At 44.2% G+C, this 27,747-nt stretch overlaps 1 protein-coding gene across 1 annotated transcript; it reads right to left on the reverse strand.

The window, feature by feature from the left end:
- Positions 1-829: 829 nt before the first annotated feature.
- Positions 830-27,208, reverse strand: WDR3 (WD repeat domain 3). The gene is made up of 27 exons (XM_080987105.1): positions 27,071-27,208; positions 25,033-25,235; positions 24,242-24,451; positions 23,689-23,807; positions 22,942-23,020; positions 21,305-21,400; positions 20,378-20,488; positions 19,400-19,501; positions 19,182-19,279; positions 18,320-18,424; positions 16,895-17,125; positions 16,295-16,388; positions 14,814-14,915; positions 14,054-14,139; positions 13,602-13,737; positions 13,023-13,079; positions 12,149-12,249; positions 11,019-11,130; positions 10,750-10,884; positions 10,399-10,449; positions 8,384-8,449; positions 7,169-7,261; positions 6,681-6,728; positions 6,276-6,319; positions 4,116-4,244; positions 2,652-2,745; positions 830-1,483 (listed from the first exon to the last, which is right to left on the reverse strand). The coding sequence occupies exons 2-27, from the start codon at positions 25,201-25,203 to the stop codon at positions 1,328-1,330; spliced, it is 2,826 nt and encodes a 941-aa protein (XP_080843231.1). The 5' UTR covers positions 25,204-25,235; positions 27,071-27,208; the 3' UTR covers positions 830-1,327.
- Between the last annotated feature and the right edge of the window lie 539 nt (positions 27,209-27,747).

The following is a 27,747-nucleotide window of genomic DNA, read 5'->3' on the forward strand; positions in this document are numbered from 1 at the left end:
GAAGTAAACCATCTTGAGTTCAGTGGGGTTAACTATGAAATTCTATAGAAACTCCCATGTAAGTGTGTGCCTCCTTATTTAACCTCTGGTGGTGGTTTTTGAGTGCCCTAGCTTGGATAAAGAAACTGGCATGTGAAAGGAATTATCCTGCATTTCAAGTTTGTAGAAACGAGCTTCAAGCTTCTAAATTCTGCCATTCATCTCAGACTCACACACCATGCATGAATAACCCTTCACCACCACAATCTAATAGACACTCAGAAAACCCCCTTGACATGCAACACAAGCACCCAGCCCCAGCTCCCTAAAGCTGTTTCAGAAGCTGGCAACTCCTGAACTGAGCCAAATGTGAGTAGTGGATAAGTTTGCTTCTGTGAACAAATTAATACAAATCTCTTCAGTTTATTCAAGAGCAGACAATGCAAAATGTCTTGAACACCTGAGACACATTGATAATGATGAAGGGAGGGATATTACTTATTTCCCTTCGACCTTTCAATCCTGTAGCCAATTTGGTTTAAGAGCTAACACAATAATTTAGCTACTGGTTTGCATTTGGAATGTGGCCGTATTGGAGCATCTAAACAAGCTCTAAGCATCCCTTCTCAGAAAATGCATCACCACATTGCTTGATGGATGCATTCAGTGAATAAGTACATGTACCGTTTGAGGGCTTTTTAAACTTCTGTAACTCTTCAGTGAACTTCAGTTCAGAAAAACTTCAAAGGAAACAAGCTGAACCCAACAGATATAATGTATCAAAACATTTTCTCCTCTCTGGTGTTTAAATTGCTTGAGAAACAACTATGAAGCTTAAATTGCAAAGGAAGATGGTAGACTGCAAAGAAGTTTTAATTCTAGGGATTAGCTAAACAAGTACATTTTGGGAAAGGCTTCACTCAACACATCTGCACCAAATTTTGACGGTGGTGGAGGAGGAGGAATGCTGTTGAAAACCGGCAAAAATACTGGTCCATTTGAGTGAGGGCAGAGAGTACTGCCCTTATGATTTAGCCTTGGTGATGATTCATTCCGAAATCCAATGGACTGTGCGATGTGAGGTCACTACGCTGATGGGCAGGAAGAGAGGTCTGTTTAAAAGGTGCCAAGGCCACAGATCAGCGAAAGCAGCAGCTGCAAACAGTAGGTGAAATATAAGCTGGGGAGGGGGGGGGCAGTGTTTTGATCCTTCTCTGACCCCTCCCTTTTGATTTGTGAGTGACAACCTGACGCAGCTCGGGTTAAGCTTCCACAGAACCTCACACCCCTCTGTGCTGGAGACAACAAACCCACATTCTCCTGGAGCAACAAATCCAAAATGCCCCAATTAGACCATTGCAAGAATCATCTTCTGTTTCTTCTTTCTCTTCCTTTTTTTCTCCTCAAATCGGTCAGTAGCATCAGCAAAAAAAGTCACTTCATCTTTGGCTTCTATTTCTTTCTTCAGGAACTGCAGGCCGGCCATATTAAATCCCAGCACATCCTATAGACAGAACATAAGTAGACCTACGTAAGAAGCAGGAAGAAGGCAGACGTGGAATGCTTTTGCCATCACTTGCCAACTTCAGTGGTTCTTTCCCTACTGTTCTAATACCAAACTATGTCAGAGACAGTGGGCAGGATTCAGCTAATGAACCCTGTCAGCTGAAGTCCCTGCAAGGACTTCCATTTGTGTGATAAGGCTTCCCCTCCACCTCCCCCCACAAAATTGGCTCGGAGTGAGAACACTTCCAGAAAAGTGCATGGAAGGAGAGGGGGTCATTCTGTCTGGGAAGTCGAAAATCTTGCTCTGATAGAACCATCAGCATAGCACAGTGTTCATTTCCTCAGTAATCTTCACAACTACCCAAGAAAATATTCCAACTTTATCCTCCTTTAACTGCAGGTGGGCCCCTAAATCTGGAAAAAGTAATAGGCTAGCAAGGCTGAAGTGGGATTTCCCAGCTCACATGCTTAACCCTGCTTTGTTACAAGAGATGCACATGTTACTGTCACAACGCAGATACTCCTGAAACAGCCTTCACAACCAGTGCTTGCTAAAATTATTCATCCCAATCACACTGATAGTTTTTCTGTGTTCCTGGCAGAGGGAAAGGTGTGGATTGTGATGGAAACCCAGTCTACAGCAAATACTTTCAATCAGGGTGGTCCTCACCACCACAATCACAAGCCTCCCTGCTTCTCTCCATCTGAGCGAACCATGGAAGCAGTAGTTGTGCTAATGGTGTCCTGGGGAAATTCCTTGCAAACGTTCCAGCCAAGGCAAAGACCGCTTGCCACGGAGGCCTTTTGCAGCAATGTCCCCAACACAACCATATGCTCTGACCCCACGATTAAGCTCATCACATTGCTAGCATAGCTGGACAGACCGAAGAAACTAAATAGGAAAATGGTACAAGATTAATCTGCAAAGATGCAATTATTATTATAATAAATGCAAATCTCAAATACTAAGATTCATAATTAGAGGTTTATGGCACTGTACGTGTGATAACCAGAACTTACTTGCTGTCCCACGCCATTACTGACACCGGAAGAGGGATCAAGAGGCAGTGCGGCTTGGGCAAAGCAGATGGGCACCCAAAATTTGCCCCCTTTACATACATTACCCATAGATTGTGTAAATTTCCCATCGATGCACACTTACTTACCCTCACTTGGCTGACTTTGGAGATGGTGGTTTTCTTCAGGTCCTCCATCACCTTAACAAGAAGCTGATTGGTTGTAATCCGTCCAAAGTGTATCCTAGGGATGGAGTGGGGAGAGAACCCAAAATTCACTGTCAGACTGCCAAGTTTTGGTTTCCAGACTAATCTATAAGATCTACTCTATTCTGGCTTCCTGGTTGATTAAGAGATGCCCAGAGCGTTCACTCTTACAAAGGATCGACAAGATGACACCCTTCAATCTGAAGTATTTCACATTGGTAAAGTAAAACAGAAAGTGGAGGGCAGTGATATTTCTGTTGAATTGTCATGTTAATTGGGGGGGGGGGGTTCATTGTTGCAGTGTTGGATCTCATTGTATTTGGTCATGGTAAAAAACAGATCCCCCAAAGAGAAGAGATTAGGCGAAGCAACAAGGAGACCACTGAGAGAAATAGGGTGGGGGGAGAAGCAAAGAGACACCCACCCTCCCCAACAGGAGAGGAGGAAACAAAGCAAGAACATACAACCAGAAAGGAAAAGGGGTTAAAAACAAGCACAGAGTCGCCCAGTGAGAAAGAACACACACTCTTTCCATTTCTTTTTGGTCAGACCACTCTCCCCCCTCCTCTTTTCTCTCTCTCTCTGCTTTCCCTCCTGGTCACTCTGCTTTCTACCTCGGCGCCAGGCTCAACCTACAAAACTAGACATTTGAAAGAGGAAGTGGGAGTGAGCAACATGTCTTCCATTTCCTTTCTCAACTCTGTAGTTTTCCAGGCAGAATCTGCTCCCTTCCCACTTCCAAAGAGAGGAGAAACTCCTGGCAAAGTAGGCAGGAGAGGAGCGCAAAGGCTTCTTACGGGTGCCAGGAGAGCTATTAAGAGATGCTGTTGCACTCAGAGGCAACATGTTGTAGATGCCAGGTTTGATGATTAAGTGACATATCTGATGGAGAAATACAGAGCTTATGAAAGACCCTTTAAGCTTTCTGGGCATTCTCCTAAGGCTATCATTATGCCTCAATTTGCAGGGGAGGGGGAAGAAAACAGAGAGGTAGCAGAGCAATTCACACTGAAGTCTGGTTTTGCCAAGACCAGACCTAAACAGAGACTATGATGTCTTCTCCCTATACAAGGGTTGAATAGAATTAAGGAACGTGCTGCTGTTTGGCAACTCAGTTTGCTGTCCAGCTGGAAATTACTATATGAAATAAGCGATAGAGAAAGCATCTTAAAAGACAGCTCTGCCTGAGGGATTGAAGAGGCAATGGTTTGTCAACACTTGCCTATTCATAAAGTTAATGTCACTGGAAGCATTGAGAAAGCCTGTGCTTTAAGAATAAAAGGAAGTCTCTATGGTACCATAGAGCTCATTCACCTTTTGGTCAGAACCATTCAAGGTGCAGGGCTAGACATGACCAGCTTCAAAGCCAGGAAGCTTCCCTGCACTCTTTTCAGCCGTGGGGTTTACCTGAGAAGGAACAGGAGAGCTCGGCATAGCAGTTCCACCTCTGAACCCAACTGGAGGTGTTGATTGAAGAGCTCAAGGAGGTCGGGCACATATGAAAAGGGCAGCACCAGCAGAGATTCCTCCAATTCACTGTGACGAAGAGAGGAGAGTAAGGCATTCTCCCACCCCAGGCGTCAAGTAGGGCTGGGCAATTTCAGGTTTCAACATTTCAATGTGTCACCAGCTAAACATCGCCATACAATGATACATCACGATGCTGAAAAGGAGGGAGCATCGGCCCAGGCCCTGCAAGGCACTCGGGTGAAACTGCCACCACCCCCACCGCCACCGGCACCCAGCACAAGGAGGAAGGAGACCGTCCGCCTGCTCGACCGGAGGAGGAAGGTAAGGTGTCGACTGGCCGGCAAGCCCCACCCATGATATACCGCTGGGTCAAAACACTATGGCAATCTGACCCTCAAACCGACCCTGAATGATGTATCAATACATTGCCCAGGCCTAGCATCAAGCTATAATAGTAAGCCCTTATCAGTGGGATGCCTCTAACACAGGAAGACCCAACTTTTCATACCAAGTGAGCCACAAGAGTACTTTGACACTGAACCCATGGGCTGCACACTGCCTTGTCATGCAGAAGGGGGAAGCGCTGGGCTTTGGGAAGGAGGCATGAGGCTCTGGCAGTGTCCTAGAGTCCTCCCACCTCCTTCCCAAAGCTGGAAAAGTGCCAACGAGGCTTTGGGAAGGAGTTGGGAGAACTTCAGGATGCTGCCAGAGTCCTCATGCCTCCTTCCCAAAGTCCAGCTCCTCACTTGCCTGGCTTTGGGGAGGTAGTGTGAGGGTTGGGGGGTTGTCAAATGTTTTTGAGGGCTGCCAAAAAAGGACCGCACATTGGACCACCCTTCTCTAGCGCAAAGGTGGCAGGGCAACAGATTCTGCCAAAGCAAAGCAAGGCTTTTTCAACAGTCACTTGGCACTGTTACTGCCTGCTTTCCCAGGAAGAAACGTCACGTGACCGATCAGCAAAGCAGGGATCATCTGGATGGAATGAGGCTTAAATGTCAACTCTTGCAATTTCTAGCCACAGCTCCGCCAGGACACAAACTTCCCGCCATTCCGTAACAAGAATTGCTGCAGAAAGTTTGCTAACCGTATTGCAAGGAAGTTGTAAGCAATGTTAAATAGACTCACAAGTGCCAACCTCACAATGCATGTTTCCCAGTGGGAAAGGACCAGAGCTCAGTGGTAGATCCTTTGCTTCACACACAGGTTCAGTCCCTGGCAACTCTAGGATTCCTGCCTGGATCCTGAAGAACTGCTGTTGCCAGTCAGGGCAGCCAGTACTGAGCTAAGTGAGTCAATGGTTGGACTAAGTGCTAGGCAGCTTCCTATGTTCCTAAAGCCTGCACATATGCCTGCCATCTCCAGTCCAAAGCGCTCTGGTGGCAGAGTACTGACTTTGGTCCTCACTACGTGTGGCGCTGTGGGTTAAACCACAAATCCTAGGACTTGCCGATCAGAAGGTCAGCAGTTCGAATCCCCGCGACGGGATGAGCTCCCGTTGCTCGGTCCCTGCTCCTGCCCACCTAGCAGTTCGAAAGCACGTCAAAGTGCAAGTAGATAAATAAGTACCACTCCAGCGGGAAGGTAAACGGCGTTTCCGTGTAAAGCGAGATGAGCGCTGCAACCCCAGAGTCGGCCACGACTGGACCTAATGGTCAGAGGTCCCTTTACCTTTACCTACCATGCACTATGAGCACTAAAGAACTTACGACCCCAATAGTCAAGGACTCTGTGTACTGTACATCTCCAGAACCTGCAGATATTATATTCCAGATTCAAATACTCAACTTCAAATACCTTCTCACAGCAAGCTGTGTCAACACACAAAATCACAGAACCGTAAAACTGTAAGGAACCTTGTGGGTCATCTGATCCAACTCCCTGCAATGCAGGAATCTCAACTAGATCATACATGACAGGTGGCCATCCAACCTCTGCTTAAAAACCTCCAAGGAAATAACTACTTTCATGTTTCATGAATGTGCATACATCCTAAGCCCACACAACTTTGGTGTAACCATCTTATTCCAACCTCAGCTCCTCCTTCAGTCAAACCTATGAGCCATTCATAATACTTTGAAGCAGCTTCCTGGTACTCACCTTGACTTAACCTTCTTGAGGACATCCAGTACGTAAGCAGAAGGCTGCAAGAAAAGGGCAAGAGTGGATTTCATTGCTAGCTGAAATTTCTTATGGAAAAATCTGTATCTCGCAACAATTTCTCTGGCTCTACAAAGAACTCCCACCCCACATCCCACTCAGAGTGTTGAAAGGTCTGGCCTGCAAACCAGTCTCAATGTCTCAATTATTTTTTATCGAAACAGGCAGCAGCAGAATAATAGACTAAGTCAAACTAATCAAAACACACATACCCCAACCCATGACAACTCCCCACCTCCCCTCAATAGCATTGCACACCATCTGGAACACAAGAATGCCAGGAAAAGGCAGCTTAACATTCCACATGTCTCAAAATTCCAGAAAGCAGCCCCATACTTCACTTACCGAAATATTGCCATATGCCTGGAGAATAGGGTTTACTGGAAGAGGAACCTGCAGAAAGAAAGCAGGTTGCAAGTCAGGCACATGTATCTCTGCAGAAAAGTTTAAGTAATACTGTTATATTTATTTTACTGAAATGCGGGGTTTTTGCTATGTTATTACGTTTGCCCTTGTTTTGCTTTGTTATTATGAAATTGGTACTATGTTATTGTTTTGCTATGTTATTATAAAGCTCCTTTTGTAGTGTTTGTTTAAAAAGTATTTCTGTTTCCTTTGTTGTAAGCCACTTTGAGCATTTTAATTTATTTTTTGGTGGAAAAGCAGCATACATATAAAATGAATAAATGAATTGCACACCACACATCGTGAGATCACCAAACAACTGTGCTACCCTTTTTGATCTGCTTCCCTTTGATTTTTTAAAAGTGTTCTGAGAAAGAAACTGGCACCACACTGTGCTGAACAGAACACAGACCACAACTCCTTCCTACCTCTTTTCCTGCCGCTCTGCAGATCACTTTATGCTGCTCCAGCTTGGCTGTCTCTTCTCTGTACAGCTCAATGGCTTCCATGATCCGTTCAGCCTACAAACACAAAAATGGCACATCAGCAGCGCGACAAAATGAAGGTGCTGTGATAATGCGGAGTAGAAAGTTGAACATCCATTTGATTATGCACAAGAGGGTGGAATAATCAAACACATTTTCACCTGGTGAGACAGCTGAGGCCTGTGCATTGTCTCGCCAGAGTGGTTGAACTATGGCAATGCACTCACCTTTGAAGGTGACTCAGAAACTACAGCTAATCCAGAATGCAGCTGCAGGGACCGTGTAGCACTGGCCATAAAGGATCTACATAAAGGATCTCCCAGTATGTTTCCGAGAACAATTCAAAGTGTTGGTGCTGACCTTTAAAGCCCTAAATAGCTGCCTACATGAAGGAGCATCTCCACCCCCATCGTTGAGCCCAGACACTGAGATCCCACTCCAAGGGTCTTCTGGCAGTTCCCTTACTGCAACAAGTGGAGGTTACAGGGAACCAGGCAGAGGGCCTTCTTGTTAGCAGTGCCTGTCCTATGGAATGCCCTCCCACCAGATGTCAAGGAAATCAACTCTTTGACTTTTAGAAGACATCTGAAGGCAGCCCTGTATAGCAAAGCTTTTAATGTTTGATATTTTATTGTGTTTTTAATATTTGGGAGCCGCTCAGAATAGCTGGGGCAACCCAGTCAGATGGGCGGCATATAAATAATGAAATTTCTTCTTCTTTTGATCCTCAAGGTGGCTGTTGGGGGTTGGCAGACTGTTGTAACCTCCCCTGTGCCCACTCCACCTCTCATGGCTTTAAGTGCCATTGAAACAAAAGGACATGCAAAATGCAGCTGAGAAAGTGCTGCCTTTTCTCCCACAGCTGTAGAACTGCTAGAAAAATAAGTGTGGTGATCATCAAGAGGAGTTCTGCAGAGGTCAGCAACACATCTCTGTCACAGAAGACGTGACTTGCATGTTATGGGCAATTTCCATCTCTCACTGAAGAGGTCACTGAAGGCTAATTCAATTTAAAAGCTGTGATTCCTTAAGAGACACTCCCTAGCACTAACATGTAACCAGAGCTTTAAACAGAACACTCCAAGCTAGAGAGTCAGAAAGGCATCTTTTTTCCCTTATGAGTGCCCCGCATTAAGGAACTTGGAGTGTCAAACTTACTGCCTTGACAGTTTCAATGGTCTTCTTTCCTGCTAACCCAGCCTCTCCCTGAGTCTCCCCAGGAACCTGAAAAGAAACAAAAAAAAATGGTGTCACAGCCTCTGCAACATCATGATGGACAAAGCAGTTTTATCTCCAGTTTGCCTCAGAACAGTTGCATTGGTCTGTGTTTGAATTTGAATGGTAACAGAACAGTAACGGTTAACCTGTCGCAGTTTTCAGTGCAAAGCCAAGCTGGTGCAAAACGTATTGCTCTGCTTTCCTTTGGACCACATCAGTGAGGCCGAGAGGGGTCACTGGGCAGCCCAGGACCTCCATACCCACTGCCCAGGCTTGTGCCCCGGGGAGGGCACCTCAGGGCTGCTAATGCAGCAAAAGCAACACGGGAGGCAGCATTTACAAGTTACTGGTTGTAGCAACCACAGCAGATGCTGTGATTCTTCAGTGGTTTGACTTCACCCCCCAAAGTGTCTCTCAAGACAGACAGATGCCAACAGCAACACAGTGCCAATATGTCTCCCTGTTTCATTAGCAGGGAAGAAATTATGAACCAAGTGACACAAGGCATATAAAACAGCAACAGGTCTGCTGTGGTAAAATTATGAGCTGCTGTTGCTTCCAGACTGAAGTGGGTGCTGAGGGTTACTGCTAAGGGCAATTTTCACATTTTATTTTACAAGATTTGTATACTGCTTAGTTGACAAAGACCACCTAAGCAGTTTACATTTTGCTCTTTTGTTTATGTTCTTCCACTACAGAAATACCAGAATGTTGTTGCACTGAAGAATAGCTGACCCTATCTGGGCAATGCTGAATTCTGTTAAATTCATTTTCTTGCCTATTCCATCAACTGAACTGTTGGATTAACAACTAATATCTATTTAATTTGTTTAGAAATGTTAAGATCTCGCTTAGAATCAAATATAGGGTTTTAGTTAACTATTATTCAGAGTAGACCCACTGAAGTTTTTGGACCTGAGTAAAAGTTAGTTGAATACACTCCTCAGAAAATCTTCAAGCAGTTGGCTTTCCAGCATACCTGCTTCTTGGGATCTGAAATAATCATGGCGGTTCCCTCACTGCGAGAAGCCAAGTTACAGGGAACCAGGCAGAGGGCCTTCTCGGTGGTGGCGCCCTCCCTGTGGAACGCCCTCCCACCAGATGTCAAAGAGAACAACAACTACCAGACTTTTAGAAGACATCTGAAGGCAGCCCTGTTTAGGGAAGCTTTTAATGTTTGTTGTATCACAGTATTTTAATATTCTGTTGGAAGGCGCCCAGAGTGGCTGGGGAAGCCCAGCCAGATGGGCAGGGTATAAATAATAAATTATTGTTGTTGTTGTTGTTATTGTTTCCAGTGGGAAACTGCTCCCCTGCCTCACTCAAGCAGGAGGAGAGCAACATGACATGGTCCAGAAAAAGGTGTGCAGGAAGCTTGATTTTCCCCTCCCCTGGGACTGCAAAGCTAGGGGAGGCACATTCTGGCCTCTACCATCTAGTAGGGGCCACTGGAAGGCTGCACTACCTGCCTCCCTGGAAAAACATCAACTTGGTCCCATCCATCATTCAATGAAGCAGCAGCTACTGCAATGCTTGCGTTCCTTCTGTATTACAATTGTGAGCCTGCAAGCAAGGGCTGTCTACTATGTGTGCAGTGATGCTCAGAACATTTCTGGCGCTTTGTAAGTGGTAAGCCAAAATGTATATGATGGTTTTCTGGAAAGCAGATTAAGTGAAAATTCTGGCACAAACTAGAACTGAATGTTATTTCAATTACCAGAGCAAGTGTTCAAGTTATCTCCAAGCTCAATCTAATTGGTAACCCAAAACATGCATTTGAAATGTCACGCACAAACACAGTCAAGAAATGTGAGCTGACATATTTTACATCCCCCAATGCACTGAAATGTGTGCTTTCCATTGTAGCTGGAGAATCGCATCTTGAGACTCCCAGGAAACTCCACTGCTTGACTTGGGAGCAAGAACATTTGAATGTGCAAACATGTATTACTTACCACGGGCTGGTCCTCCTTTGCTACACTGTCTTCATACTCCATTTCTCTTTGCTGCAGAGGAAAATAATTCGGTTTGTCAGCATTAGCAAGCACTAAAACACACCTGCTTCAAATTCAGAATACCTGAAGCAGCACATTTTCCAGTACATATCTCCTTCCCATGGTCCTTTTACGTCAAAAGTAACTTAAAAAAAAAAAAAAACTTTGGAAAGAATGCCACAAAATATGGACACACAAATTTATTTAGTTATTTTTAAAAGGAAAAGCTGCACAAGAACTGGAATCTGGATCCCTTTTAAGATTAAGGGTGGATACCAAAGGTACCCTCTTACACAGGATGACATTTCTTACCATCTCTCTCTCCTCCTCCAGAACAATGGGCTCCCTTGTCCTTTCCCAGAGACGCAACGATTTGTCATGAGAAGAGGAGACGAGAAAGTCTCCGTTGGGACTGAGTGCCAAACACCACACTTCCTGGTGATGCCCCTACAAATCAGAGATGCAGATAGTGAGGAGCGAAAGGGGAGAGACCATTCTGCATGATTTCTGCATGATATCTAGCAATCAACAGAAGCGACCACTGCTTCCAGATTGGCAAATACACACATCTCCTACTTTACCTCCAGGGTTTGGATATGCTCAAACTTATCAGCATCCCACTGCTTAATCTTGCGATCCTTCCCTGCTGTAAAGAAGAGGTGGGACTTGGGTACAAACTGAAGAAACATCACACTAAAGAGAATAAGAGAAAGATATGGAGTATCAGTTCACTACCATTTCCAACACAACATTCATAGTAACATTTCTACATTTCTCAGAGGTTATTTAGAAAGGGGGAAAGATACATGCAGCTATGACTTCAGTTGCCACTTCCTTCCATTCTCCTGTCCTTATTCCTTCCCTCTGGAGTCTGTGGCTTCCATTCCAGAAGCCCAGGTGCTTTTAAAAGAAACACTAGCAGCCATGCAACAGTACTCAAGGAGAGCCAAGAAGTATCTGCTGCTGTCATCAGGAGCCCCATCAGCACCACTGATGCAACAGTATGTCACATTCAACTTAAAATGATAGGAGCACCAGGGATTTCTCCAGTGAGATGATATTCAATGTTAGTCATCCTGAGAGTAGACTTACTGAAATCAGTGGTTCTGTTCCAAGCATGACTTAACTAGCTATCACCAGTATTTTCCTTGAACTGTTTTCATGGGTTTTGTGAACAGAAAGGGCTAGCAAGTTGTGTGATGTCTTGAAGGGAAGCAAAAGCTCAGGGCTAAAACACTGCGGCTTCTCGTTCCTACAAAAACTCAGATCCCAAAACACATAGACACAGGCAGTGAACGCCTGCCCTGCAACCCTGGTCCCTTAAGTACCACAAGTGCAAATCCACAATAAGAAAACCCACACCGTACAGCATGAGCAACTCATAGAAACATGTTTAATATTCCTAACCTGGGAGACCAATGAATGGCGACAGAACTGGGCAGCTGAGGCCCTGTGACCTGCCCTTCCGCTGAGGTGTCTGATGCCAAAGTTAAGGGGATGGAAAGAAGCATCCTGCAGGCTCCAGACTAGAAGATTCAGCAAGGCCAACTTAACCGGCATTCTAGCCTAGAGCTTGCAGAACGCAGCCCCATATGTTGGACTCCACAGAGGCTATGACAATTGTGAACTTAAGCACCAGAGAAACCTAGTTTTGGGGGCGGGGAGAAATGCTACACCAGGGGCATCTAGGTGGCCTTTGCTATCTGCCCACCTGTCGTCATGGGCAAAGACAGACTTATGGCAATCTCCAAAGTCCAAGCCCCAGATCTTCACGTTCCTGTCAGCAGAGCCAGTTGCAATTAATGCCCCATCCTATAACAGAAAAATGAAAGAAAAGGGAACTCAGTTGTGGATGTGAGAGCATGATTACCCCCAGCTTCCATTTATCGTCAAGTAACACGCACTTTTTTGAATCAGAACAAGGTCTTGCGTTATGCTTCAAGGAAAGTGAAGAAAATTAATTTCTTAGCTCTCATCATCAGGCAGCCAGCTCTAGGTGTCTTATTTCAGGGCACCTAATACGGGTATCCCTACCAGCAGGTAGGCAAGCAGCACTCAGGCTCCAAGAAGCTCTGTGTTATTCTCTGATTTTAATTACACCAGCCATTTATGCCCCATGGAATGTTCCAATAGACAAGCACTTCGTTATTCCAATCAGTGCACATAACTTTCAAAAGTTAAAAGAATGACAATCTCATGTTGCTGCACACTGCCAGAGAAAATGAATCAGCCTCTGACCATTACTCAACTTTCTCACTGAAAACAGAATTTGAAAACTACAGTTACATTGCCCAGATTCTACATGTCTACACACCAAAGTAGGTATGGACACAGCTTTGGGCTGCCTTCAAGCTAACCACTGGGGGAGCAGGAGCTCCTCAACACAATGAGGCTACAACTTCTTGCCTTCATTCCACTCATGCCATTCTATGGTCTGTATTGAATTATGAGACTAGCATGAAGCAGCACAGAGAAGATTTACAACTGGGGGGGGGGGGGAAATGGGCATTTGTCATGGAGAAGAACTGCAATATGCAGTTCCATCACTGAACAATGCCAAAATCTCCAACAAATGGCATACTCACATAGGAGATATCCATGCACAGCACGGGCAACTTGTGTCCATAGAGAGACAAAAAGAACTGGAAAGCAAGAAGACGACATGTATATCAACTAGTTACAGGTTTCTTTATTTAATGACATAAATTTTATATACGCCACTTGATTGTAAACAACAAACAATAAAAACATTTCAAAGCAATGTATGAAAAGTGTGCAGAAGTGTGGAAGAACCTTGCCCTTTCCACTATCCTCTCACATCCAAAAGCTGAAAGCTTTGTTCATCTATCCCAGTATTTTCTGCTTTTGAGTGGCAACTTGCCAAAGTCTCAATGTTGATCACATCACATCCATTTAAATGAAGTTGGCAGCATTAGACCATGGGGCCTTGTACATTCAAAGCGTACATTCCACTACTTTGGACCCTCCTCCTTATTACAGACTCACATGGGGAGTTCTGCATCCCTATTTGCAGAATACTGAAAAATAATGGACTTGCCAAGATCTCTCAGTGAAAACACGTAAGATGAGGGAACCAAAAGGCCATCACAGGAAGCGGCAACTGCTTCCCAGAGTTTTGGACCTCAATTTCCAAAGATGCTTACCTTGAGGGTATCAGTGTAGAATATTTTCACAGTGCAGTCCAGTAAGGCTACAGCCAAAAGCTTTTGGTTGGGGCTGTACCGTACACAGAGAACATCTTCATCCAGTTGCAAGATGCGTGTCTGCTTCACAGAAAGCCTAGGATCGTATAAGCAGAAAACTGATGGAACTGGTATTGCACAGCAAATTCAGAAAGCTTTGTTAGATCTGCATTGCAAGTTCTTAGGCAAGGAGACCCCAAACATCGGTGTTTAGTGCCTATTCAGATGTTCGCCATACACCCACCCTTTTCCCCACATTCTCCCAGGGAAGAGAAACTTATGTTGGGAAGCAGATGTCAGCTGATGGGAAGACAATGTTGTGCTGTATTTTTGAGGGAACTGTACACTCCCAAGAGAGTGAGGACAAAATGTGGAGTTCAGATGTGCTTTGTTTCCTGAAAAAACACCCTCACCTCTTTTGGACACTGTCCTTATCCTTCACCAGTTCAAACTCCCAGAACTTGACACATTTATCCGCACCTCCTGTAACAAAGCCACGCTGATAGGAAAAGGAAAATTCAGATTTATTTCATCAAATGTGTGGATCACTTCCCACTACAAAAAGTATCAAAGTGATTTACAATCAAAACTATAAAAATACAAAAGCATATTAAAAACATAATCACAATACATGATAGCACTAATTGTTGAGATCTTTTGATAAAGAGTAGTATATAAATATCATAATAATAATAATAATAATAACAACAGACAATAATGCATCCTTAAATGTGGTACCACTAAAATAATTCATATGAATTATTATTATTTAAATTTATTGGTCACTTTTTTACCATGGTAACTTAAAGTGAAACAAACACATACATTAAAGCTGGCATAAAAGCAAAATGAAGAAAATTTTAAAAGACAATCCTGTTTTTAAAAGGATTAAAACATCCCACCCACTCAAGACCACAGATAATTAAGAGTCAAAGTCCTGGCAGAAAAGAAATGTTTCCGCCTGGCACCAAGAGCTATGTATTGATGATGCCAGGCAAGCCTCCCTGAGGAGAGCAATCCACAAGCAGGGAGCGACCACTGAAAATGTCCATTATTTTGTTGCTACCCTCTGGACCGCCAAAGCAGGGGGCAAATGAAGAGGGGCCTCAGATGACAATCACATGGCCTGAGTCTGTTCATATGGTGAAAAATTAGAAAGCGTGCTTTAATTACCTGGTCTGAAGAAGGACATATGGACCACAAACCCCCATCATGAGCATCAATGGTCTCCAATAAAATCCCGGAAGCCAGATCAAATAGCTGCAGCTTCCCTGTCTAAAGCAATAATAAAGCCAGATGATTAGTTACAGAGATGATTCCAAATTCTACAGAATGTAACTCATTATAGCCTCCAAGTGTGAGAAAGAAGGAAAGTGGGATGGTCAGGCAGATTCAATTACATCTGTCTAGAATAGCATCCCATTTTGAGCAATGACCCAACAGCAGCTTAGCAGCTTAATTTGCAATCCTGTAAAGTAGGTGGGCATTCTTATCCCATAAAGCAGATTTGGGGTTGAAGGGGGCTGAGGCTGAGAAAAAAAGGTGTGCCTAATGAGTTTCTGGTTGAGGCAAGATTCAAACGGGGCACTTGCTGATTTGTAACTCTCTCTTAGCAACAATGATTTTCACTGCTACTGATTTTTCAGTAATTACACCCAAGGGAGATGCCGGTGAAGAAATAGAGACATTACACCATGGGTAGGCAAACTAAGGCACAGGGGCCGGATCCGGCCCAATCGCCTTCTAAATCCGGCCCGCGGACGGTCCAGGAATCAGCGTGTTTTTGCATGAGTAGAATGCGTCCTTTTATTTAAAATGCTTCTCTGGGTTATTTGTGGGGCATAGGAATTTGTTCATTTCTTTTTTCAAAATATAGTCCGGCCCCCCACAAGGTCTGAGGGACAGTGGACCGGCCCCCTGCTGAAAAGGTTTGCTGACCCCTGCATTACACTCTGGCCAAAACAAAAGACAGTTCCTTGTCAAGTCCCAGGTGCAGGAGAGAGACAGCAATATCAGGGAAATCTCTTGTGTTTCATTTTTCACTCACAGCCATGCTCTTAGCACACTCATATGGTTAAAGGTATAGATGAAGAATTCAAAACTCATTAAAGACAAAGACAACCAGGAGCAGTTTAACACATCCACAGTCTGACTCATGAGTAGGTATGGTAATATAAATTCTTCCTTATAACTCTGCAATTTTCTTCCAAGTCACCTGAAGTATAACTCCATGTTTGAAAAATATGGTGTTGTAATAGCTGTGGTCAAAGTTAGCCATGTAAGAGAAAACATTCCCAACCACAGGCCTTCAAACAAATCCATAAATTTCATCACCTGAGCCTCTTTTCTCCCATGTCTTCAGAGTAATTTGGAAAACACATAGAAGTAGACTTCCCTACTGCTCCGAGGCTTATCTAGCCAAAGCAATATACTGAAAATCAGGTATTAGGTGTACAATAAGGATTTTTCTCTCAGATTGTATACCTAGGACAAACACTAAATTGCATCTCCCTTTAGGACTCCATTTGTTGAGGAGCTATGCCTCCAGGAATAACATTCCACATGGTTCTAAGTTACACATACTGAACTTCCTCTAAAGATGATTCTTGAAACATGCGGGGGACTGTTCAGGTTCAGAAGGTACAGAAATTTACCTTGGTTCCTATAATGACCTGCCGATCTCCGGGAACAAAGAGTGAACAAAGCGCATATTCACATGCCATGGTCCGGATACACTGTAAGGTAGACCTGGGATTGGAAATGGCACATGAAAGATACACATAGAGAGAAGGCAGAATCAGGGGAAGACTCAGTAAAACCGGGAACACATGACATTCCTGACATACATGTGAACGAATGGGTGATGTTGCAGGGGGGAAGGGAGATACTATGAATGAATGGGTGGTGTGGGTGAGAGAGAATGAATGGAAAAGGAGTGCCAAGAGAGCAGAACCGAATATGCAGGCCCCCATCACTTTCTTTCAAGGGACTATGGCCCTCCGTTTCAAAAAGCTTAACCACAAGGAAGCCTTTTGCCAAATTAGTTTAGTGACTGGCACAACCCCAAGTTTTTAGCTTCATCTGTGGCTACAAGAAGATACCAAAAGATCAATGGCAAAAAAGAAAGGCTTCTTCCTAAACTCAATGTGTAACCATCTGAATATACAGTATATCTAAAGTTAAGATGTTTAATGCTTCCTGTAAACATTTTACTGCAACTAGTTTCTCCTCCAATGGTCAGAGACATTTCATACCTGTTCCAAATCTTAACTGATTCAGCAGCAGCAGAGAGAATGGCAATGTTGTCCGAGCTAAATGCCAGGGTTCTGACATCACTGCGGTGACCACCAATAGTTATTTTGGACACTTGTAGAACTTGGGGTATCTGCGCTCTTGGGTTCAGGCTGTAAGATTCGATTATGTTGTTCTGGAGCATTACAGTGGCTTTCAGCTCCCCTTTTGGGCTGAGTATCAAGTCAAAAGACCTGTTTAATAAAATAATCATCTTTGTTAGAAAACTTCAGGTAGCAGATACAGTGGTGCCCCGCAAGACGAATGCCTCGCAAGACGGAAAACCCGCTAGACGAAAGGGTTTTCCGTTTTGGAGGTGCTCCGCAAAACGAATTTCCTATGGGCTTGCTTCGCAAGACGAAAATGTCTTGCGAGTTCCTGCGGGTTTTTTTCCTCCCCCCCCCCTTTTCCCAAGCTGCTAAGCCGCTTATCAGCTGATCCGCTAAGCCGCTAAACAGCTGATCGCTAAGCCGCTTATCAGCTGATCCGTTAAGCCACTAAGCCGCTTATCAGCTGATCCGCTAAGCCGCTTAACAGCTGATCCGTTAAGCCACTAAGCCGCTTATCAGCTGATCCGCTAAGCCGCTTAACAGCTGATCCGTTAAGCCACTAAGCTGCTTATCAGCTGATCCGCTAAGCCCGCTAAGCCGCTAATAGCGCTAATCCACTAAACCGCTAATGGGCTTGCTTTGCAAGACGAAAAAACCGCAAGACGAAGAGACTCGCGGAACGGATTCTTTTCGTCTTGCGAGGCACCACTGTAAAAGAGTTGAGGGGGCTAAGCACAATGGTATAGCTTTAAAAACACAAGTTCAGAACGTCCCTTTCTCTTGTAGTTCTGGTCAAGTGGCACCCCTCCCTCTCATCAATTCCCTTTTCTTGGTCCCTTCTACACTGTGCAAATTCCTTGTCTTGACCTCCAACCCTCCACTGCCAGGTCCGTCCCAGCCCATTTTCCACACGTGAAACCTGACAAGGTGCACAACTCTCCTCTTCCAGCTCTATCACTCTCAGCGGCCAAAATTCTCTTATTTGTTTAAATAGCTCCTCCACCTTTTGTGCCTTACTACCTAGAATTCTCCCAGACATTTGCATCATGCCACCTGTTTCCCAATCCCTCAAAATCTACACCGGAAGAAACACACAAGCTTAAAAAAAAGCTCACGTACATGTAACTATACTTGCTCACATTTATCCTTTATAACCCTTGGCTTCTCTAAGCTCTCTCCTTTCCCTCTCTCGTCTCTTTTACTGTTAATTGCTCTGGGATTTGTGTGGTGGGGATTTGAACCCTGGTCTCCCAGGTCATAGTTCTAACCATTACGCCACACTAGCTCTCTTTAAGAGCATCAAAATTATGAGCAACACCCTTAATGCCTCAAACTCACTTGATTTTAGAAGAAGCTTTGATGTTAGTGAGACGCTGAATCTTGTCTTGTAGGCTGCACTCCACAATGATATCACATTCTTCCTCCTCCACACCTGACCTCTTCCTAGGAAAAACCAGAAAAATGAGACAAATGTTAAACTCAACCTCAGCTAGAGTCAGAAAATAAGAGCAAAAATGCACATAAACAGGATAATGTTATGCTAGTGACAACTGGCAGCTCTTGAGCCAAACTCAGCCTCTAACGGGTGTCAACTAACTCCAAAGTGCCCCTTCCCTTTGTTCTCCTGAAACTGCTTAGATGGAATTTACTTGCTCTTCTCAATCTCTCCCGCTATCCAATATATTTCAGCAAATTGGAGACTTCCCACCTCTGCCAAATCCTGTACTACTAAACAGTTATCTGCTTTGTTTTGTGCTAGGCTAAGAGGGAAGAAGAGAGCTGCATTGCTGAGATTTCCCATGAAATCCCCAAAGCTCCATCTCAAGGTGGCTAAGTAGATTAAAGGTCTTGTAACACAGCTGGGCCAGATAGAGTATTATGCAGCTGTGTTGCACCATCAAAACTGACAAGGCCTTCCACACACAAGTCTTAAGGGGAAGGATTAAAGAATGCATTTTAAAAGACAGTAGATTAGAACTTTATTTCACCAAGCCTCTCAGCAACATGCAAAATAAATAAACTGTAAATTTGTATGTTATACACACTATTATTCTAATTGCAAGTGTTGGAGTTATCACAGATTATGAAGCTACATTCAAAACCCTTTGCATAGGATAGGACACTTCCATCCTGACATGAATCAAGCTCTTTATTGGTTCTCAGCATAGAAAAATAAAATGTATTGGCAATATGAATTTACTTGGCTTTTTTCCTTGCTTTCTTCATCTTCCTCTCAATTTTCTTGCGAACCTCTTGTTCACTAAGGACATAAAACACTTCCAGGACAGAGTCCGTTCCCTTGGAAAATGATAACAAAGTCAGTTGCAGGGGTCTCTAAATCAGAAATCTCTATAGAAAAGTGCTCAAAGAATTTAGGAACACCCACCCCCCCGTTAGTTCCAAAAGCTAGTAACATACATGGCAAGCGAGAATCCGCCCTGTGCGGTCGGTAGCAAGATTAACAACTCGGTCCCTTCCTTCCCGCATCACAGAACCAGCTTTCACGCATCTCAGGATGTGCTAAAAAGAAACAAAAAGAATTGAAAACAACCATAGTGCAATTTTTTTCAAAAAATACGTCACCAAAAGCGTACATCAAAAGAGAAGAGTAATTCAGGACAGTATTGCAAATAATTGGTACTAATACACCATAAATGGCTTCTTTCAAGAGGACTCCTAAAAGCACTGATGGTCTGGAAGTCAAACATTCTTCCAGATACATAAGGGTATCAAGAGATCTTCAACCTAGCACTGCAGGCCAAGGTAAGTACACCATAATAATGGATTCCCAGACTCTCTTTCCACAGTATAGTTTGACTGCCTCCAACTACAGCAAAAGCAGCCAAAGGTCAGCGGCCAGTTACAGAGCAGCTGTCTCAGAATTGTGGGTCCAGGAACAGTCAAGGCTCTTTAAAGCAGATCAGCTTCGGCAATGAATCTGAGGATGCACAGAATGACTTTTTAATGCAAGGAGGAACCAACGTTCTGACACAGATCCTGCATCAACTTGCCAATGCATTAAAGGAAAGCATTTCTATGGAACAAAGATTACTGCTAAAAAGGGGGGGGGGAGCAGGTGGTCTTGTTTGGGGAAGAGCAGGAGAGAGGAGACTGAACACCCTCACCCACATTGTAAGAAATCCTTAGGGCACCAAATGAATATGGTTTGAATCCAACCTGACTGTCCATCACAATTGTGTATTCTGCCCTTCGGAGTTTTTAGTTTTCTTTTATACGGACCCATGTGCACAAATAACACAGAAAACGTACCCAGTGATAACTAAGAGCACATTCACCCTTTGTATGCATTTCAGATGGGGACATTTTAACAGATTTTACATATGTTGAAGAAGACTCATGAATGTTGTATCCCTAAGATCACAAGCAGAAAACTACCTCATCCTCCGTCTCATCCTGATCTTCTGTCCTATCCTCTTCAGAAGATCCTCCAGTGTGGTCTGCAAGCCCTTTGCTTCTCTTGTACTCTGGCTCACTTGGGTCTGGTTCCTGTTTATGGTGCCAAAATTAGTAAAATACATTTAGAATAACGACAGGGCCTCACTCTCTAACTTCCATTTTCCCTCTTGCAAGCCAATTCTTCATTCCCTTAACATTTTAACAGGTGCAGAATGGAAGATATGCTCACACTTGAAAGCCAAAGGACAGGCAAGTGCTTGACAACTGAGTTAGTGAAACAACTAAAACTGAGCACTGGGGCAATTAGGCATGCTGAGCAGACACTGACTTCCAACAGTGCTGTGCCCAATGAAAACAGAAAGCAAGTCACTGTTATTATTTAACTTCTCAGAGATTCACCTTTTGGCCAGCCAGTGCAATCCAATAGCTAGCTTCATACTGCATGCGGCCTAACCCAATTAAGCAACATGGGGTGGCCGAGTAATCTCTGAGGCACCTCCAATTGCTCCCATATTGTAACAGGGAGTGTAGGAGGAACTATAGATGACTGCTTCACAACCCAAGTGATCCCTTCAATTATAGTCACAGATTCCATATATAATTCCTGCAGCTTTGCATCTACAAAGCTTTATTGTCCAGAAAAAGGCAAGGAAGTGACTTTTTCCTCAAAAGGCCATTGTTAGAACTTCCTAGGCCACTTTTAATACAAGACCGGAAGCAGTATATTCAAAGGACTAATGTCACAAGGCACAGGAAAATTATTATTATTTGTTTACATTTACGTCCCACTCTTCTGCAAAGTGTTCATGGAGGCAACCAGCGATATGGAATACAAATAAAGGAACCGTATAAATTCCATAAAAACAAGCAGATACAAATGTTACGATGCAAGTGCTATGCTCTTACCTCCTGGAAATAGCTGATGTCCCATGCCCGCAATTCGCTGTCAGCAGAACCGGTGATAAGCAGCTTTTCGTCAGAAACTATAGCTAATCCCCACACCTAAATGAGAACATGCCAAAGGGCTTCATTATCTTTAATTAGGATCGGCCCCCTCATTAACAGCAATAAATAAGCAATTCAAAACCAATTTGGATTCCTTGTATTCGTAGGATAAATATGTAACTAGAGCTACTAAATGAAAATGGGCCACTTTTTGAGAAGTGGAAAAGGGGTCCTGTAAAGCTCTGGAACTGCCCTTTCTTACAGAATTCAACCATCCCAGAAAATCTTCTGGACCCCAAAAGGGAAGGAATGTTTTGTAGATGGTGAACCCCCCAGCACCATGCCTTTCCTGGTCCCTACATAATGGAGTTTGTGCCTGGCCTCCAGTGCTGCACCTTCTTTTTGATCAGGGTTGGTTGCCCTGCCCAGCAGGGTCACTGTACCACTAAATGTCTCCTTCCTCCTTGCTGTTGGCAATGACTAACCCCCCCCCCCCATATTAGCTGGTTATTCTGCAATGTGTATGTATGTGGAAAGAACCACTATGGGCTTTTAGAGACAGAAACAGCACAGCAATGAAGCAGCACAATGCCCTTATGCCTTGGAGTAGACAGGAGCTAACTGGGTGAGGACTCCTTCCACTTTGGCAGTCGGGGGGTGTCTATGGAAGCAAAATTTGAATTGGCCCTTTCTACTGGAGAAAGGGGAAGACAGCCACACAAGAGATACTGTCCCCTTGCTAAAGGAGGACAGATTAATTAGTACCGCTTTACCTAAGAGATACTCAATGAAAATATCCTACAGCACACACCATCACAGGTAGAAGCCAAAAGTTCTGCGCAAGACAAACACCGGTAAAATTGGTTGGAACATTTATTTATTTATTTATTGAATATACCCGGAGGTCTAAGGCGGCTCACAGAACAAAACCACAAAACAACAAAACACATAATCAAAATAAAAACAACAACCCAATAACACCCCCTTCCAACATCCTACTACACACTTTCTGGTTCACTGACTATTGCAACAGCATGCTTTCCTGTATGTCAGAGAAACAAAATGAAACATTTGCACAACAAAATTTGTAGACTGGACCACTAGGATACATCTTGTCAAACTACACATTTTAAATGAAACGGGGAGGGAAAGGATAGAACTGTGTGAATCCTGAGATTGCCATACTTGCCTTTTTATTTATCACTGATTTTATCACACATATAATAAATGCAATACTTCTCCTTAAAGATGAATTAACAATAGAAGCAAATTATGAACTACAAGCGGAGCCAGTTTATCGAGATATGTAAATTCAATTCAAAGGTGGTATTCTTCCTACGGACAGTGTATCCAAAAGACATATGATACATCTCTCAGATGAATTAAGGATATGCTCATAAGCACACATTTAGCTGGGAATAAATTCCGCAGTTACTTGGAAAGTAAGTTCAATGAGGCTAGCTTCTGAATTAAAGCATAACTGGACTTGTTTTCTAACCTGTCTATGATCAAACACACAGCTAGAGAAATAGGGAAACAACAACAGTCATGACTTTTTCTGCATAATCTTGTTATATGAACTTCTGCATCCTATTTACCTCAGTACGGTGCCCAACCAATGTTTTGAAGCAGTGCTGTGTATCCAGGTCCCACCATTTCACCAGGGTGTCTTTTCCACTTTCAAAAAAAAAAGATAGACAATGAATGGCAACAGTTTCACCCTGCTTAAACTACAGTGGTACCTCGGGTTAAGAACTTAATTCGTTCCGGAGGTCCGTTCTTAACATGCAACTGTTCTTAACCTGAGGTACCACTTTAGCTAATGGGGCCTCCCACTCCTGCTGCTGCACTGCTGTGCAATTTCTGTTCTCATCCTGAAGCAAAGTTCTTAACCCGAGGTACTATTTCTGGGTTAGCGAAGTCTGTAACATGAAGCATCTGTAACCCAAGGTACCACTGGATTAGGTTAATATTAAGCACTCTGGGTCAAGCATCTCTCTTCTGCCGTGGCTGCCATATGTGTACAGAATATCAGTCACAGTGTGTGAACTGAGAGTTTCAAAGGTCAGCATAAACATGCATTACAAAGTTGAAAAACTAGAAAACAGGGCCATGTACAGCTTAACTTAGATGAAGCACACGATTCCTTCATTGGAGGTTTTAAAGCAGAAGTTGGATGGCCATCTGTCATAGATGCTTTAATTGAGACTCCTGCATTGCAGGGGGTTGGACTAGATGACCCTAGAATTCTATGATTCCCATCTGAGAAACAACCCCTCTTAACTATCCCTTCAGAACATATTTTAGCAGGTTTGCCTGATGTATTCTTAATTGAGCACCTTTACCTGGAAACCAGGATATTCTTCTCCTTCAAAAGGACCACCTGTGTAACGGCATCTTTGTGGCCCTTCAGCCGGTACAAACCACTCTCATTGATCACATCCCAAATGATGACATCTGTGTCCTAGAAGGAGAAGGAAACTGAGAATGAACATATGCTACTGCCTTAGCCATGCTCACTATAAACCAAACTGAGCAAGGGATTCAAGGTATCAAAAACAAGCAAATACCAACCTACAATTAACCTCATTGTATTACCTCACCCTTGTCCTCACATTTTAAAACACAAAAATATTAACAGGCTAGATACTTGATATTTTTATGGCCTTCTTTCTTCATTGTATCACCTTTTCATGGCCCTCAAAGCAATTTACAATGAAACAGAAATTATCAATTATGACAATGATGTTCTGAAGATTCAGGGATGTTATGTTCAACCAACACTCCAGACCTCATCCACAACATGCCACATACCTAAATTTGAACCACATTATCAACAAACAGTTGACACACTTTAGTTACATCTATTACCCACCAGTTATCCAAAGAATTTCTAACCTTTGATCCTGAAGCCAGTCTTCCTCCCAGCTCATCATACCTCAGGGCAGTAACGGCAGCCTTATGACCATTGAAAGTAACATTTCCTTCACCACTTAGGAGACTGAATACATGGATTGATCCATCCTCATATCCAACAGCCAAGTGAAGACCATCTGGGGATGGGCAAAGAGCAGTAACCTCATGCTTTTGGCCCTGGAGGATGAGAACCTGCAAGGTGAAATACAAAAGACAGTTGTCATATGGTGTGACACAGCCACGCTCACCTAGAAAAGGCTGGAAGGGCACATCTTTTAATTAAATATATGTTGCAAGCCTTAGGACTCATAACACAGATTTGTTAACTACTGTTAACCATCATATACTCAGAGCAATTTAAAGTGTGGGGGTTCCTCCAAGTCTGCTAATACCTTATTAAAAATCGATGTTGCTGCTATTTTGACTATATACTCCACACTAAAAGGAATACATTCTGTATTAACAAATAAATAAAGGGGCAGAAACTGCTAGCAAGAAAGAGATTACCACTGAAAGTGCTCTAAGAGGCACTGCTATAATATCAACTCTTATGCTTAATTCAAGTATTTCTATGCAATATGGATAAGCAGAGTTCTATCCAGTGTAGGGAATGGCAATAGAAATGCCAAAAGGGAATACCGTGCCATCAGTGGACACCATCACAACTCTGTGTGATCACAGCAAACAAAAATACATTATTATACATGAAATGCAACAAACGTGACATCTTGGGCTACTGCACATCCGTCTCAAATGCTAAGAAAGTTGCTCACCTTCTCTCCTTTCCGAGTATCCCAGATGAAAACATGCTCACAGGCCGGCACTGCTACATAACGACCTTTTTCGCCCCGCAGTGTCACATAGACAATATTGCCTTTTTGGCTGGCAACCACTCCAAAAAGGGCAGCGCCTGTGTAACGTAGATATTGCTTGGTAAGCCCCATGGAGAGGTTCGCAGGTCTTTGCAGAATCCAGTCTGGACAAGAAAGGGAGGAGGCAAATGTTAATTCTGAAGCAGAAATGCAGAAAATAAGTACTGGCTCTTAGGGAATGGTTGTTTTTCTTCCATCTCTTAAGAATTAGCATAGAAACATTACTTTCCATGGTATTTGCAGCATTTCCTGCTATTTTTAACGGATGACTTGGATGTATGCTTTTAGCACTGCCTTTAGGATACATCTGTGCAGATGTTATCTACACATACAGTTCAGGTCCATTGGAACTAAACAATTTCATTTTCCCGCGAAATGGCCAAAGAATAGCTCAGTTGGTAGAGCATGAGACTCTTAATCTCAGGGTCATGAGTCTGAGCCCTATGTTGGGCAAAAGATTACCTGCATTGCTGGGGGTTGGACTAGATGAACCTCAGAGTCCCTCCCAACTCTACAATTCTAATCAGGCAGGTAAACGATGTAAATTAGCAACACCTTACTCAAAGTATGTGACCTGGAGAGCCAGTAGCCCTGCTCACATGCTACTTGCATGCAGGGCACGTGTACTGATGGTGGAGCTGGGACACACTTTCAGCCCCATCCTCACTGTCAGGTCTTCTTCCTGCAGCATCCATATTCAGCGTGGCTGTCCACAGACGTATTCCAGTGCACGGACCCCAATTCAGGTACAGTGGTACCTCAGGTTACATACACTTCAGGTTACATACACTTCAGGTTACATACGCTTCAGGTTACAGACTCTGCTAACCCAGAAATAGTGCTTCAGGTTAAGAACTTTGCTTCAGGATGAGAACAGAAATCGTGCTCTGGCGGCGCAGCAGCAGCAGGAGGCCCCATTAGCTAAAGTGGAGCTTCAGGTTAAGAAGAGTTTCAGGTTAAGTACGGGCCTCCAGAACGAATTAAGTACTTAACCCGAGGTACCACTGTGCAGGGCTCTGCTGCCAATTGATTGTTGTTGCTTAGTCGTTTAGTCGTATCCGCCTCTTCGTGACCCCCTGGACCAGAGCACGCCAGGCCCTCCTGTCTTCCACTGCCTCCCGCAGTTGGGTCAAACTCATGCTGGTAGCTTCCAGAACACTGTCCCACCATCTCGTCCTCCGTCGTCCCCTTCTCTTTGCACCCTCCATCTTTCCCAACATCAGGGTCTTTTCCAGGGAGTCTTCTCTTCTCATGAGGTGACCAAAGTATTGGAGCCTCAGCTTCAGGATCTGTCCTTCCAGTGAGCACTCAGGGCTGATTTCCTTCAGAATGGAGAGGTTAGACCTTCTTGCAGTCCATGGGACTCTCAAGAGTCTCCTCCAGCACCAGAATTCAAAAGCATCAATTCTTTGGCGATCAGCCTTCTTGATGGTCCAGCTCTCACTTCTATACATCACTACTGGGAAAACCAGAGCTTTTACTATACGGACCTTTGTTGGCAAGGTGCTGTCTCTGCAATGGGGCAATGGTAGAAAATGCCAATTTTGGGGTCACTGCCCTGTGACCTTGTTGCATGCCACCCCAAGTGGTTCAAGATTCCTGGGGTTCCAAGCATTTCCAGCTCTCACTTCCATACATCACTACTGGGAAAACCATAGCTTGAACTATGCGGACCTTTGTTGGCAAGGTGATGCCTCTGCTTTTTACGGACTTCCTACACTTGAGTAGGTACTCACGAGTTGGAATTTCTCAGCAAACACGTAGGAGAGGGTGACAACTACAGCACCCCGTGCTCTACCGTCCGCACGGATATGCCCTCTACGCGGGAAACGAGAGAAATGCACTCTGCACTGGGTCAGAGACACTCTCTTTCTGCCCTTCCTTGGGGAGCTCTGACCCAACAACCCTCACCGCTTCCCCGCCCGCTGGTTGGACCCACCGTCAGCTGCGGCTTTATTTTCCTCCGGCTTCTGCGCAGCACGTGCTCCTCATCGCGGGGCTCCAAGTTCCGGGAGCGACTGACCATCTGAGGGAACCGGAAGGGGAGGGGCGAAGCGTCACCGGAACAGGAAGCCGCTCAAAACTGCGACGAGATAAGACTTTTTAAAAAAGTATAGAGACACCCTGACGTCGTTGCCTGCGTGGGCAGCTTCCGGGTTCAAAACAGTCTTCTCCCAAGTCAGTCCATAAGTCAATTTTGAGGGGGGGGGGGGACCGGCTTCCAGCTGCTTTCCAGATGTCTTCTACCAGCCTGCTGTGTGCAACGGGATTTGGACTGCCCTGCAAGGCTGTTGTGGGGGCCAAGCTGCACTTCCAGCGGGCCATTATGTGCTATACGAGGGGATACCGTGGCTTTGGGGGGGGGGCACAAATTAGGCAAGTCCGAGAGGAACCCTGTGGTGGGGGGGGGGTAGAATTCAGGACAAGTAATAATAATAATAATAATATTTTATTTATACCCCGCCCTCCCCAGCCAAGGCCGGGCTCAGGGCGGCGAACAACCAACAATAAAAACAATAATAAAGTCCCCCTTGAAGGAGCACGCAAGTCAAACTCACACCCCGCCCCCATTTTGAATTCGAAACCGACGCTGAATATGGAGCCCTCCGCCTTCCC

Source organism: Podarcis pityusensis, assembly GCF_964106645.2.
Source record: "Podarcis pityusensis genome assembly, chromosome: 17".
In the NCBI taxonomy this organism is placed as follows: domain Eukaryota; kingdom Metazoa; phylum Chordata; class Lepidosauria; order Squamata; family Lacertidae; genus Podarcis; species Podarcis pityusensis.